Source organism: Melozone crissalis, unplaced genomic scaffold, assembly GCF_028551555.1.
Source record: "Melozone crissalis strain CALT ecotype California unplaced genomic scaffold, PUWL_Pcris_2 ptg000042l_1, whole genome shotgun sequence".
NCBI lineage: Eukaryota > Metazoa > Chordata > Aves > Passeriformes > Passerellidae > Melozone > Melozone crissalis.
Window position 1 is genome coordinate 11,177,933 of NW_026535820.1, and position 15,073 is coordinate 11,193,005.

General features: G+C 34.8%; 1 protein-coding gene across 2 annotated transcripts in view; it reads right to left on the minus strand.

Annotated features, from left to right (window-relative positions):
- Window positions 1-409: 409 nt before the first annotated feature.
- SNTG1 (syntrophin gamma 1) overlaps window positions 410-15,073 on the minus strand; it is a 311,971-nt gene continuing 297,307 nt past the window's right edge. For both annotated transcript variants that reach the window (XM_054284649.1, XM_054284651.1), the window contains exons 17-18: window positions 10,159-10,269; window positions 410-1,339 (exon numbers count right to left, since the gene is read on the minus strand). In XM_054284649.1, the coding sequence (XP_054140624.1) occupies window positions 1,181-1,339; window positions 10,159-10,269 (270 nt within the window). In that variant the 3' untranslated portion in view covers window positions 410-1,180. The remainder of the gene's footprint in view (window positions 1,340-10,158; window positions 10,270-15,073) is intronic.

Below are 15,073 nucleotides of genomic sequence, written 5' to 3' on the forward strand. Positions count from 1 at the left end.
AATAATTTTAAAGTCCTTTATATTTAATCATTAAATGATACTCTGAAACTGGTACTTGATCCAGAATGATGCAAAGGTCTTAAAAAACAAAGAAATTATGCATTCTGTAATGCATTCTTTATAGCTTATTCAATTTATTCCTGTCTTACTATCAATATATTTATTAAATAACTTATTAAGAATTCAAAGGGTAAAATAATTTTTAAAGCATAATGAAAAATGTCTATTTGTTGAGAGTTTAAATGAAACATAAGTTCCAACTATGATGTGAAATCCAGGTTAGCCATGGAAACAATATATTAAGTGAATTGTCTGAAACAATTTCAAACTCTTGTGAACAAAGACTGTTAGATTTACAGTATTTAATTCTTAACAAAAAAAAAGGAGGAAATAAACAGATGACACACTATGTTTTGTACTTGCACTAATTTATAATTAAAATTAAATTCATATGCCATTATTTTTACTTGAAGAAGAGGGACTTATCCATGAAAGTGTTTTTTCTTTTTGTGGCTTGTTTTGTTGTGTTTTGTTTTTAATGTATCAGACCAGTATGGCTATATGTTTGCTGTTGTTCCTGTTAGATGAAGAGAACAAAATGGAAAAAGCAGCATGATTCCATGTATGAAAACAAGTGTGGATGTACAACAGTGCTTAAAGTGCTTTCTTATTTGAGGAGGTACTTACACATATGTCTTTTCATGCTTATCTCCTTTGTCGCCATGTACTGTATGCTTGGTCTCGTTTATAATATAATGATAGGGCATTATGTTCATACTCAGAGTTTAGCACATTGTCATTAAAAAACATCTGAAAAGAGGAAAATGACAATTCTATTTGTGTATTATTACAGCAATTTGAAAATTTTATTAAATACTCAAGTGCTTCATTTCGCCATTTATTCCTTTGCTTCCACTGTTGCTTAAAGCACTAAGTACAAATAGATAATACTAAAAGCATATCCATCCTATTCTGGGGTTTTGACTAGGATTATTTACTGATGTCTTGCAGAACCGAGATGAAATTATGATCCCACGTGACCATTTATCTGCTGATGCTGCAAGATGTCTTGCCTCCAGGATTGGTTTCCACATACATGGTTCACCAAAGGTCTAAATCTTATGAATATTTATACATTTTTATGTCTCCTTGTTAAGTGGCAGTGCTGTCATGGGGGATGTCAAGTAGAATACTTTAATTTGCCAGTACCAGAAGTTGTGGGAGCAGCAGAAGCTGTGGCTTGGCTGCCTACATACAAAGGGTCCAAACAAGCCACTTTGGCTGCAAAGAATGAGTGGATACAGTGAAGGACTGCAAACAGGTTAGAAAACTCCAGCTCCTGGAAGTGGGAAAAAAAAAAAAAAATAGATTAAACATGAAATGGAAAAATACCCCATAAACATATAACCAGGAATAAACCACTGTTACAACAGCAATAATTTTAATACCTTGATGTAATTCCGCTGATGTGCCTTACAATTCTCCATTATAGAGACTTAGGCATTGAAAATTGAACATTCTGTAAATAGTTGCTTGGAGGCTAAGATGGACAAATTTCTGGGTTAAGTGCCTCATACAAATATGAGATCCTACTAGCTAAAGGGGAAAGAAAGTGACACTATATAATTTTTTTTTTGCTCAGGTTAATGCACATCTGGCACTTTTGCAGGTTAATTTATATAGAAACTTTATGGCTGTGCTGTAACAGTCTGCACACCTCTGGACTACTACCATTTAACCAATGTGCCCACAAAAATTAATAATGCTGAGTTACACATATATTACATTTGTTCTTCACGTCTCCTCGCACTGTTAATCAGCTATTAAATCACACTATTAAACAGCTATTTTCTTACCTGATTCTTCAATACATATTAAAAAAGAGAGGATATGTTTTCAAAATATGCTACTATCACATAGTGATAATTTGGATTTGTTATTGGGACAAAAAATGAATATATTCCATGTTTTAAATTTATTAGGAATATTATAAAAATTCCTTATTTTTCTGCTTTTATTTACATTTATTTATAGCCTGTTCAGCAGACTAGCTGGACTTCTTTGGACCACACCAGAGAGAAAATAAATAAAAACTACATTTTTTAGCACATATAAGTTTGCTCCTTTATGTCTAATTGACCTTATCTGATCAATTTTTTTAGATTATTTTCAGTATGTGTTTTTGAAGCTGGTATTTAATCAATAAATATCTGTTGCATTTGTAAGCAATTACAGAGGCACTTCAATACCTCAGTAATTCAATACTTCAATACTTCAATATAAGTCTAGGGGAAGCAGTACAGATTTTACATTTCTGCTTTGATTCACTGCCCATACGGATTTTTTCATTGCAACATGAAGCCAATAATTGCTATCTGTGGTATATTCTACTTGTCTTTCTGTCTAGCATTGGTATTGCCAGGCTGTATAGTGCCAGAGTTTTGCTCTTTTGTTTGGAAGAATAATGAAAATGTTGTAAATTGAACAAAAATTGCTAAATCTCTCAAAGGACATCAACCTGCAATTTTCTGCCTCTTGAGATTTCCTGGAAGACACTACTTCACAGAATACATGGGGACATTCATAAAGCCCTCATGGGTGAGGGACAACAGCGTGAAAGCAGACAGCTGGATGTGCAGAGTGTCTAGCGATGTACTGAATGGGTGAAGCTTTGTTCAGGTCTCCTGCAGCCTCAGCACATGACCTTCAGACATGCTCAGAAACAAACTGATGACATCTCATGAGGTTCCTTAAACTCCCCTGATGACCAATTTTCAATAAAGAAGACAAAATTTATGCCAAGTTTCACAAACCTGCCAGCTGTGTCTCTATAAAAGACTAATCCATTTAGAGACATTCTCAGTTTTAAACCCAAAAAGGATGGAAATTTTATCACTCCATCAATGTGGATTTTTCCTCCTTTAAATTTTAAAATAAGAAAATTTATCATAAATAAGAAAACAATGGTCATTCACAGATGAGGAAACAAGGAATTATGGGAGCTATTTCAGAATAACAACTATGAGTCATTGGAATTAAGTTGCTTTTCAGTTAACTTCATTTCATTAATTTATTTTTTTACCTTTTTAGTACTATAAAAACACACCCTAAGCTTTAGATAAGGGAATAAATATTCAGTGGAACCGTGAAATTTTTTTAATATCAATTGCATGTATTATCTGTAGAAAGACTCCAATTCCCCCTATGTCTCAACGAGATAACCATATTAAAACAAATGCTACTGTTGGAAAATTGTTCAAGTCAATTTGGTAATGTTGTTACCATCATAATTACTGGACACTGAATTTTCACAGAGCATGAGTATAATTATTTCCAAGAGTTATCACAGCTTTCTGCACTAGTAACACATCAGGAGTATCCACTGCTCAATTGACCATCAAGGGAAATGGGTGAGGCAACAGAACATCCTCTGGATGTTCCCACTTGATAACTGTTATCAACAGTAATGACACAACATGGAAATTACTTTGACTGAAAAGAACAGCACTGAGAAATCAGCAAATGCTCAGTTATTATTTCCAATGAAGACATGCATTTTTAACTAGAAATTAAAGCACCTTGACGCACAGTAGGCTGACTGGTATGTGGCAAGTACAAGTGCGTCTGATTAATGGCTGCAACTCAGTTCCCAGAAGCCTGATTGATGGGAACAAGACATTATCATCAGCAACTACACTTTTCAGGCAGATCAGCCTAATCACAATAAACCTTAACAAACAGATACGACTCCATGTCCAGGGCTGCTGACAGGAAAAAACATGCCCTCAATTCTGCTGGGAACTTGCCCCTATAGGTGTCTCCAGGTTGGCACTACTGCCAGCAGACAGAGGGGAACCCACAGGCTCTTGTGCACCCCCAGCCACCCTGGTTGTTTCTGTACACACTTTGTCCTCAGCCATACTTTTGTCTGCATACACTTTCCTCTAGGCAGGGTAGTGTGTACTGCACACATGGGACAGATGAAGTTTCAAGTGAGCAAACAGAAAAATCCAAAGAAACCTGAAAAAATATGCAATTAAACCCTTGAAGTTGATACCAGTAGGGAAAGTCATGTGCTCTGAATCCTCCAAAAAGCAAAGAAATCCTAATTTAAGCCACTTCTACTTGGCTATGCACAAGCACACAATTTGCTATTATTACAATTTCCAGACTGTTGCCTGTACAGCTCAGCTAAGACCCTACTCTCTGAGGAGTATCAGTGTACCCTCTGGTCTTCAAATTGTCTTTCTAAGCTATCTTTTGATTAAACTGCTCTCACCTTACATTGCTGTCATTACACCAGATTGTTAATCTGAACATCTGCACTTCCTGCTGAGGACAACATAAGTGGGCAAAAGGGCATGTGAGAAAGATGCAGTCAGTGAAAATACCAGAAGTATATTGGAATTCTAGTAGCCTTTCATAAAGAAAGTCTTTGTGATTAAAAAGACAGAGAAAGAAAGAGAAAAAAGGGAGTTTTACCAAAATAAAAAAACAAACCTCAGCAATCTCTTATTGCATTGTATTATACATATATTATGTAGTATGATACAATTACATAAATGATACATTTACAAAATCCAGCAATTTTGTTTTGAAGTACCTTTGGTATATTTAAAAAAGTTTTCTCTTTCATCCATATATAAACAGCTGACATGAGAAGATATTTGTTCATCAAAAGTGGAGTTACATGGTCTCTCTAATTTGCATAAAATCTGATCTAAAATAGATATTAGACAAATAATCCATGTGCAAGACATGGGGAAACTAAAAACTGAACCACAGAAATCAACACAAGTCAGAAATGTGAATTCAAAAATTCAGTAACAGCAACTGAGCAATCACTCTATAAAAATCTTAAGGCTGTATACTTATAACCCATTTAAAGATGATACTCTAAATGTGAAGAGCACTGTGATGCTCACTGAAAAACCCTCAAGGCTAAGAACAAGGATTAATTTAAAATTGCATTTTGGAGAACAGACTTGAAATGAGCAGAAATGTCAGCCTGGAAAATGATGCAAGCACCCATCAAGTCACCTTGCAACAGTAGAAAGTGGGTATTTTGTTCACAGTAATGTGATCAGTAGTCATTCAGGATATTTAGATTAGATTTCTTTACAAGATAATTTCAAGTACTATTAATTTGCATTAATTAATACTAAGATAGTATTAATTAATAATGAGACTAATGTGAAATCCTTGAAGTTTAATTTCTTCCTTAGCTGATACAATATTTGTGCCTTCTTTGGTTTTCCATATTCAAATAGATGAAGACAGTTGACTGGACATTCATCTTGATAAACTTATTTTTGTATCTACTACAGTTTTGCACTGCTCAGCTTAGGAGTTCACCCAACCTGTGAACAAAAGCACGCCTGATGTAGCACAGCAATATGGCTTTGCCTTTTTCTGAGAGAACTGTTGTGCTGCAAGCTGGGGAGGTGAAAGCACAGACTGAAGTGCAGCTTTTGAGTCATCCGTGTTTACCAAGCACAGAAAGACCCTCAGTTCCCAGTTTGGTAAAAATTCAGTAATGTAAGATGCTGATTTTTATACACATCATTTACTCCTATGTTTGGAAGCATATGTTTATCTCAAAACAGTAACTCTTAATATTGAAGGTCACACCACTCTGAGTTTATTACAGTCCTTAGATTGTGTATCACCTCCAGAAGCTGCTGTGATACTATTGAGACACTAATAGATCATTAAACTATAGCTAAACAAACAGGTAAACTGATAAGAAACTAGATAGGAAGCCGTACAGATGCAGAGAAAGCTTTGCCCTCCTGTGTTTAGTTTTTTTTTTTTTTTTTTAACCCAAGTTAGTTCTTTTTTTAACCCAAACAGCTCAGTAAGAACAAATATAGGGACACATTGGCTCCACATTCTGTCAAGGTGACAGCTCTATTTTGTAGCTCTCACTCATAAAAATTTTGTCTCACTGAGCAAAATTGTGCAATATCTCCTGCTGAGTGACAGCTGGGAAATAACCTACAGATTGGAATGTCTAAGGGGTATCAGTGATTAATGCTACCCTTAAGTGGTTTTCTTGTCAGAAACCACTTAGACCTTGCCTTAGATACCTTCTCAGTTAGGTGTTTGCTTTCAGGCCCCCTGCCATAGACCCACTGCTGTGACCTATGGTAATTATTGTTCAGATTTTTAGACTTGAACTGCTTAAATCCATGAGGACACATTTCTTTTATTCTACATTATATATCTTTACAATAACATAATTTCACTTAGAGAGAAGCCAAAGAAAAAAGCATGAGTACAATGTCTCTACAGGAAAAAAAGGCAGTATTTGAAATGTTTAAACACCTAAAATTATTTCAAAGCTGAAAAGAACAATACTGGGAAATAAGTCAAACTCTAACTAAATCCATCGCACAAGCTGTATGTCTCAAGGCATGCCATTTTGAATTTTTTAAGTCAGGCATGAAACACACTACAAAAAATGTTGACAGTATCATAAAAATCTTAGCTCTTCACTGTCAGTGAAGGACTTTCTTTTACTTAAGAATATAAACTTTGGTGGCAAGTGTTTTTCCCAACAACAACAACAATAATAACAACAAAAGCTAACTGATAACCACCAGTACGTGGTGCTTGACTTTACTCCAAAATGCATTTTTCCTAGATTTTTCTAACATTAACATTGGTATCTCAGTATATTCCACCAGAATACAGAAAAGGTGCTGGACAATTATGAAGATTGTATGAAAAAATTTAAAATGTGGGTGCATACTTATTTTTTTCCCAAGAAATGTATATCTACAATTTGGATCACATTTCTAGAATAACAACAAATTTGTCTAAGTTTGGATCAAAATTCAATAGATGAGCATTTTGACACTCTTGATTCTGCAGATCATGAATAAGTGTTCTAAAGCTAAAAGGTATTATCACAGAGGTTCAATTTGCCATAATCACACACATCTGGGAAAGCATGAAATATACAAAATGTTCTGCATTATAAATGAAGGAAGATGGGAAGAATTTGGTTTTGATAACTCATATTTTTCTGTGAAGCTATTATATAGAATCATAGAATAATTTAGGTTGAATAGGATGTTTATTGAGTACAATGGTTAATCCAGCACTGCCAAGTCCACTACTAAAGCATGTCCCCAGTGCTACCTCTACATATCTAGATTGTCCCTTTGGGAGTGGTGATTCTGCCACTTCCCTGAGCAGCCTGTTCCAATTATTGATAACCCTCCTGGTGAATATATTTTTCCTAGTATCCAATCTATACCTCCCCTGGTGCAACTTGAAGCCATTTAATCTTGTCCAATTGCTTGCTGCTTATGAGAACAGGCTGACCCACCTGCCTACAGTCTCCTTTTAAGCAGTTGTAGAGAGCAATGAGATTCCTCCTGAGCCTCCTTTTCTCCAGGCTAGACAACCCCAGCTCCATCAGTTGCTCCTCATCACACTTGTGTTCCAGACCCTTCACCAGCTCTGTTGGCCTTTTCTGGCCTCACTTCACCACCTTAATGTCTTTCTCTTAGTTAGTGGCCCAAAACTGAACACAGTATTTATGGTGTCGAAAGTCACCTGCTATGCCCTGCTTCCACGTTGCTACTTGGGAATAAGTAAGTAAAGAGCCCTAATACATTGCTGCAATGGCTCCTCAATTTTTGGTTTTTATTCCCTGCAGAGTTCTCCTTTCACCACATTCTGATTATTCCCCATGTATTATAACTTAGGGAAAAAAATAATAGAATCATAAAGAAAATGCTGCAGCAGTGGGTCTCCAGGCCAGCTGCAAAACAGGGCTGCATTTAACAGGTGATGATAGCTGTGGCATGAATATTCATCACAACCTTTAACAAATGTTTTACAAAATTTCCATCCTCTGATTTCAAATGAAGTCTGCATACAGTATTCATGAAATCTGGCATTACAAATATTTCTGAAAATCTGATTAACATTTCCTAATGACTCAACAGTTCCACAAATAGCTATACTTCTGACTCAGGAATGTAAAGCAAGAAAATAGAGGCTAGACTGTTCCACCTCTCCTTACGATGAAAGTGCTTTAAATCTATGAAAGATTTAAAGGATACAGAAGGGGCTTATCCATAAAATTCTAAGGTAGCCAGAGTTGAAAATATATGACCCCAGAACCTTCACATTCATTTTACAGACACATTTATCTACATTTCTTAGATTAAGCAACATACTAAATATGTAAACAAATTGGAATAGATAGAATTGCTTATTATAAATGCCACAGCACCTTCCAAAGAGAATGTAACCTGACATCTTTGCATGTAGTTGATATGCTTTGCTCACCAAGAAAATAAATAAATAAATTCTTATTTCAAAATTGAGTTATGAGAAAGTTTAAATTTATAGTAAAGAGAAACAACCAGGGAACAAGACAGCATATTAACAAGCATGCTAGCAGGTTTCTATAATACCCTAGCTTCATAAGGTGTAACTAGCATTCCTGCCTTAATACAAGTTTGGTAGTATTTTCTAAAATTCAATTTGAGTGGAAATAATAACAGGTACAATAAAGGCACAGGCTATCTCTAAGGCTTGTGTATGTCCAACATACTCATGTATCTCCAAGTGACTTATATGACAGATATAATTTAAAACTTTAAAAAAACCCTATTTTTTCAAAATCTGTATTTTATTATTATTTTAAAAATGTAATTCAGTATTAGAAATACATTCTAATTTTACCAGTTTAAAAAAAAAAAAAGGAAACTAAAATCCCCAAAATCCTCAAACACCCCAACAGTCATTCTTGGACTCCTATGAATTTTGATTAGTGGTAAAATAATGTGTTAATATGACAGCAATAGCAGACAGATATTAGAAAAATAATGATGACTTTCATCCTTCATCTGTACATAAGAGCAGAATAAAATTTTACAATTAAGAGAAAATCATCCTCATGACATTAGGTTAAACTCTATTGTCTTATTAGAGCTGAAAAAAGTTCTGCACCACTAAAAATATTTCTGAAGGAAATCAGAAATAAGAAAATATTTATCTTCGAGATGCAGCAGAACATGAATGTATCAAAACTGTGGTCCCCACATTTTATTGCTGTTGATTTAATGGGAACTCTTACATACCTTTATTTTACTATACTTTATTTGAGTAAAACACTCAAAATCAAGTAAATAGCTGCTGGGTTGAAAATAACATGAAGCATAAAGAGACATGGAGAAAGATGCCTAAAGTAGCTACTGGCATTTAAATAGATAACTATCCCCAAAACAATGCATTTTTTTCTTGACATATTTTATAATACTCTACATATTTAGCACTTACAGACAATTTATTTAACTATTTCCTTTTTGCTCATGGAACTGTTTTGTTATCACGTTCATTCAGCAAATTTGTCTCCAACATGGTCAGGAAAAGCAGTATAGTAAATGCTTTAAAAGCAAAGCTTAGATATCAACAAGAGACAGTCTGTAGGTTTACACTAAAATTTGGATTCTAGTAAAAAAAAGAAGTTTGACTCAGACTCTAAGGCAGTTACAACCATTGCAGACCTTGGGAAGATCACTGCTCACAAACATTGAGACAGTAAATGGCCGTCATCTCAAAAGACATAAATTGTTGTAAGCTTAAATCTCTCACAGCTACTATTTTCATGAATTAACTCTTGAATCAAAAGCATGCCTGGAAATACAACTTTTCTGATTTTGCACTACATACAGACACTTCAGTCTTGGGAAATATGTATTTAATCCACACTTTTTTTTTTCCTCTGAGAAATAAAAACAGATTTGTAACCTTTGCTGAGTTTTTCTCCCTGCTTGACTTAAGGATATATTTCCCATCATTTCTTCATGATACATTTATAGGCAATAAACAGGGTATTCAAGCTCTCAGATAGCTTTATCACAATGACAAAGAGGAGAGTTGGAAAACATGCCTAAACCCATATATACCATACTTCCTGCATTTTATTATTTTTAAATCTAATTACACATTTCAAAAAACTTTTAACTGGATAAAAGTAATTTGTTCAGTTTTCTTCAATTTCATCAGTTTTCTTTGCATTTTTTGTGCGTTAATCTAATATTTCCAAGTAACTTTGTTTACTATACTTCCCTGCTCCCCTAGCTGCTTTGAAAATTGTATATTGCCTTTATACAAACAATGTATTGTTTTTACCTTTGCTTCGATTTGTTTAGTATCTTGGTTTTGGAACAAAAATTTGATTTTGCTCTTCCCATCATCTGAAGAACCTTTGAGCTGGGAAAACTTGTACCTCCAAAGCACAGCCTAAAGGGAAAAAAAAAAAAATCACACACAAATCAATGTAGCTATCATTGAAAATTGTATTAGAAATAGCTGATCTCCTTCCAAGGAAAGTTTTAACATCTCTATGGTGTGTAATTAAATAAATGTAGTGTTCTGTGGTCAGATGTTCCTTTAATCATATAGATATGTTACACTTTGGCAGTGCTTGAATAACAGCTGTCAGACTACATTTGTGAAATTTACCCTGAAATTCCTTTATCTACACTTAGCATTTAAAGAAAAAAGAAGGATTTTTTTTCCACTGATGAATCTGTGGATTTGCTACTGTATCTGGAGTGTTGATCTGACATAAAAGACCCTTCCTTCCATACTAAAAAATTCTAGTCTTAACATAAAGGGCATATCATAGTAAAAACAAATCTCTATTTTTAAAAGATAAAGTAACAAAAGAAATTTCTTTAAGGAGACCATATTTTGAGTTTATTTATGAGAGCTCAAGTGAGGAATTTGAGCAAGTAATTAACTCTAACTGTATCAGTGGCCTTTCAAGTAATTGTATTATGAATCACATTGCATCTTGTTGAAAAAGACATAATGCTTTACAAAGTAAATATACAATTAATAAAATGTACAGATTTCTAGAAAAAAATCTTTTTATAATTATATTCAGTGTGGATTTATGGAGACTAAAACAATTTTAAACTACTTTGCTTAAAAATGGAAAAGAGCTATTTTTGTTGTCTTTTCCTCCTCATTTAAAGACATCCCCCACCGTCCAGATATTTCAATTCTTAAAATGCTTTGCTGTGATTCCAGTAGCATTTCACATAATTAGGAGGTCATCATCACTTACATTGTTCTACTGCTTTGATGAACATTAATTTACAGGCATCTGACAGCACAGAAACTTAAAGCAACACTTTTTTACAAGGGTTTGTAAATTACTCCCTCTCAGTGGTGTAGGACGACACTTCCATCTGTGCTCTTAGTCTTTATCTATGAATGGTTTACTATCTACTGGGAATTAAACTGAACATGGGGGAGGTCAAATCTTTAAAATCTGTCCTAAATCTATGCAGGGCCCTTTGCTTCGGGATGTATTGGTCTCTTTATGCCTGGCAAAAATCTCTACCCTGCACCAAGCTGAATAGAGTTTGTTGTGTTTCTCTTAGCAACCTAACAAGAGAAGAAACCACAAGGACATCTTAACTGTGCTCCATACACAAAGCAAATGCTAGAATTTTTCTCCACAATTGTCTCTATATAGTTCCCCCTTCCAGATTAAAAGAAAGAGCCCCAGTCTCAGCACCACTTTCATTCTCTGTGTGTAAGTGACAGGTGAGCTCCCATCTGCCATAAACAGAGTTAAGGACATACTGTTTCACATAAACCACAGGAATTTGGCAGTTTATGTGAAAATATATCCTATTTGTTTCAAATGTCGTCCTCCTGAGCCCACCAATCTGTGCTACAGAAAATAGAACAGCTTCCCTCATTTCTGTGTGTGTGAAATTCCTTTGACTTTGTTTGATCAAAGATGTTTATTTATATTTTACAAATAGTGAGGTAAGAAAAAAACCATCTAAGCAAAACAATCCAGTACATAACATCATTCAGCTGGCTATATTCCTACCTGCTTTGTAAACTCCTTTTTATTTTACAGATCTATGAAATCTTGTCAGAAGATCAAGACCATTGCCTTTCTGCAGGGACAGCAAATCTACTTAGGTATGTCATTTCCTGGATGAGAAATGTAAAGGGTACTGATTGTCTCTTTATCTCAGGAGAAAACAATCAAAGCAATGAGCTATCATCTTTCTCTTCTCTGATGATATATGGAGAAGCCAGGACAGAGATGCAGCTTTAGCAAGGACCCTTAGATGTGCAGGCAAAATCCCAGGGTACCTGGCCTTATTCCCAGTCAGATTAAGTTTGAATGAAGATGAAGGATGTATAGAACTGAGGTACTTTGACATTTCTATACTTTGCCATGTACTTCATTCCCATTCAGAGGAAAGAGAATGACAGTCACACCAAATCCCAGGCACAACTCAGGAACACACTTCAATTTATGCATAACATTGGTTTTGGAGACTACTACTCAGCCAGGGCTCTTACTTAAGAACATTTCCAAATCAGGTTTATAGTGTGGAGAGAACTAATCTCAACAAAACTGCACTTCAACATCAAGATACTAAAACAAGCTCCTCAAATTGAGTCTCTGCAGAGACAATTAAATACTCTTCATCTAAAGTGTAAGGAGTAGAAATGCTATTGACAATGCATTAAATGATTCCCACATGAAAGAATTATCTGCTCCTTTCGAGTGATCTTCAACAAATTGCATACACTTTCCCTCAAAATTGTCCACGTGAGGGATCAGTCATTTGCAAAAATAAGAATAGGGAAATGTTGAGAGCTCTAAGTCACCAAGTCATGAATACCAAGTATTTCAAGAAATCACTCTGGCTATTTCTTTTTCTAGAGCAGCTCTGAATTAAAAATCCTACATCCTGGTTTGAAATGGCAAGAACTGGTTAGTTAGGATAGAGTCTGGATGTGTGTTTACTTCCATATACTATACCACATTATAAGTGTAACAGATAGCTTAAACCACTTAAACTAGAAGTTCAAATTCTAGATAGCAAAAGTTGAGTAAATTAGTTAATTATATGCCCAGGAAGACCCATTTAAATCCTTTCTCCTACCAGAGAGGTTGAAGTGCTGCCCTGTGCAGCCCATTTTGTATGCATAAAATGTCTAGAAGGCAGACAAAATGCTGTGACTGCAGTCACATTGCTTAAAATAAAGTATCTTGGGGATCACTGGATTAATCTCTCTGGTTTCATATGTTCTGAGTGGGGTTCTCTTCATTTTCATTGCTGCAAAATGCATAAGCAATGAACAGGGACCAGATCTATCCTTTTTCAACTACTACTTTATAGTGCCACAGTAAGAAATGAGACCAGACCCACTCACCTGAGCACCAGTTTCACACAGATGTGAAACTACAGCAGTGACATTAACACAGGAGAGAGTTTCATGTGATGTCTTTCATGATCCTATAGCTTGACTTCAGTGTTTAAGGGTTCACTGTGGTTACTCTTCTCAATTCTAATTTTAAAGGCTAATTCTCCTGCATTATGTATAGGTATCCTTGGGAATACTGCTCTACATCACTGTCACAGTCATTATTTTTTAATGTCTTTGAATATCAGAGTTCCTTGAAACCATTTGTTGAATGATTGCTTCAGAAAGTTAACATAGGCTGTTATAATTTTGTATAAATATATTTATGTATACATACTGACTTTTAACCAATAAGTACACTTGTAAAACATGCTGGCTTTTTCGAAAATTGTTGAACATCTAAATGTGTGTCACATAAAATTTTTCTAAATAATTTTTCAGGAAGTATGAACTATAAGCAGAAGTACTTACTAGTTTGCAGTGTTACTGAGCTCAGCACTCATAGGGCTACTTTTAGCTGACAAAAACAGCATGTTCTCTTCAAGGGGCTTCCTCATTAACTGTGCATAACCTGCATCACTGAGAATCCTTTACGGCTCTATATACAGCATTTATAGGAAGCAATACATTTTTGTTTGCCCTAAAATAGATTTGACAGGTGGGCCAGGTACCAATTCCTTTTAAAGCACAAATTGCAACTGAAGTAAAAAAGATTCTGTTGTAGACAGTGGCATCAGCTGCTCTTGAGGACCCTAGCACACCTTTTAAGTCATGGCACACAACATTAGGATGCCTTGATGAAAGATGAAGAGGAGAACTCACTATGCACTGTTTATTGCTTCTCAATGAATGAGAGAAAAGTGAACTCTCATTTAATGAGTAGAGATAGAATTTAGGAACAATAACAAGCAGTCCAATTCAGCAAGTGGGGACCAAGGCGTTCACTGAAAATATAACCAGTGTCACAATTTGCACAGTCCCAGTGTGGCCACAGAAAATCTGACATAATTAATCCATGTCTTGAAAAATGCACTGTAAGAAGACAATCTCTTTGAACAAATACAGTACGTATCATGCATAAAATTGGCAACAACCAATAAGATATAAATCCTTTTTCCAATTATTATTCATATATTGCTTAGGCTGCCTTTTGCATTTTACACCATTTAATAAAATTAACTTCAAAGAATACCAGAATGCAATGCAAACAAACAAACTGTGTAGACAAGCTGACAAATTAGATTTAAGACTCCTCTTGAGATGTTATTAAATTATTGTAATAACAAATCATCAAAAAGCAAAAACCTGTATTCACTGAATTAGCAGGATTTTTTTTCCTGTGACATATAAGGGACCAAGATTCTTCACCAATACTTTTTAATGAGAAATATTTTATTTATAAGTAATCATCTAGGACTCATTTGTGCTAGTCTTGCAAACAAATTACTGTCTATTATCTTCTGCTAGTGTTATTCTACTATAATTAAAAAGGATGCTCTCTGCGTGCATATTTTTATTTTATAGTTGGTACTTAAATGTAACGTACAAATTACACATGGAAGAAAAGCTATTGACTTGTCTATACCTGTAATACAGCCATACAAATGAAGAAAATTATTATTGTTTCTACTCTTAGCAATAGTGCTAGATCTAGAACACATATTCACAAAGGCACCCTAGAAAAGACTTTCACATTCATATTATATGTCACTTTGCTACTCATTCCCAGAATCTTGGAACATACAATTTTGGTAAGATAATATCAAACAAAATCTCTTTCCATCTAGGTAATGACATCAGAAATGTGGAAATACATAATAACTGTAACTATCTTTGCCTGGGCTATGACTAGAAA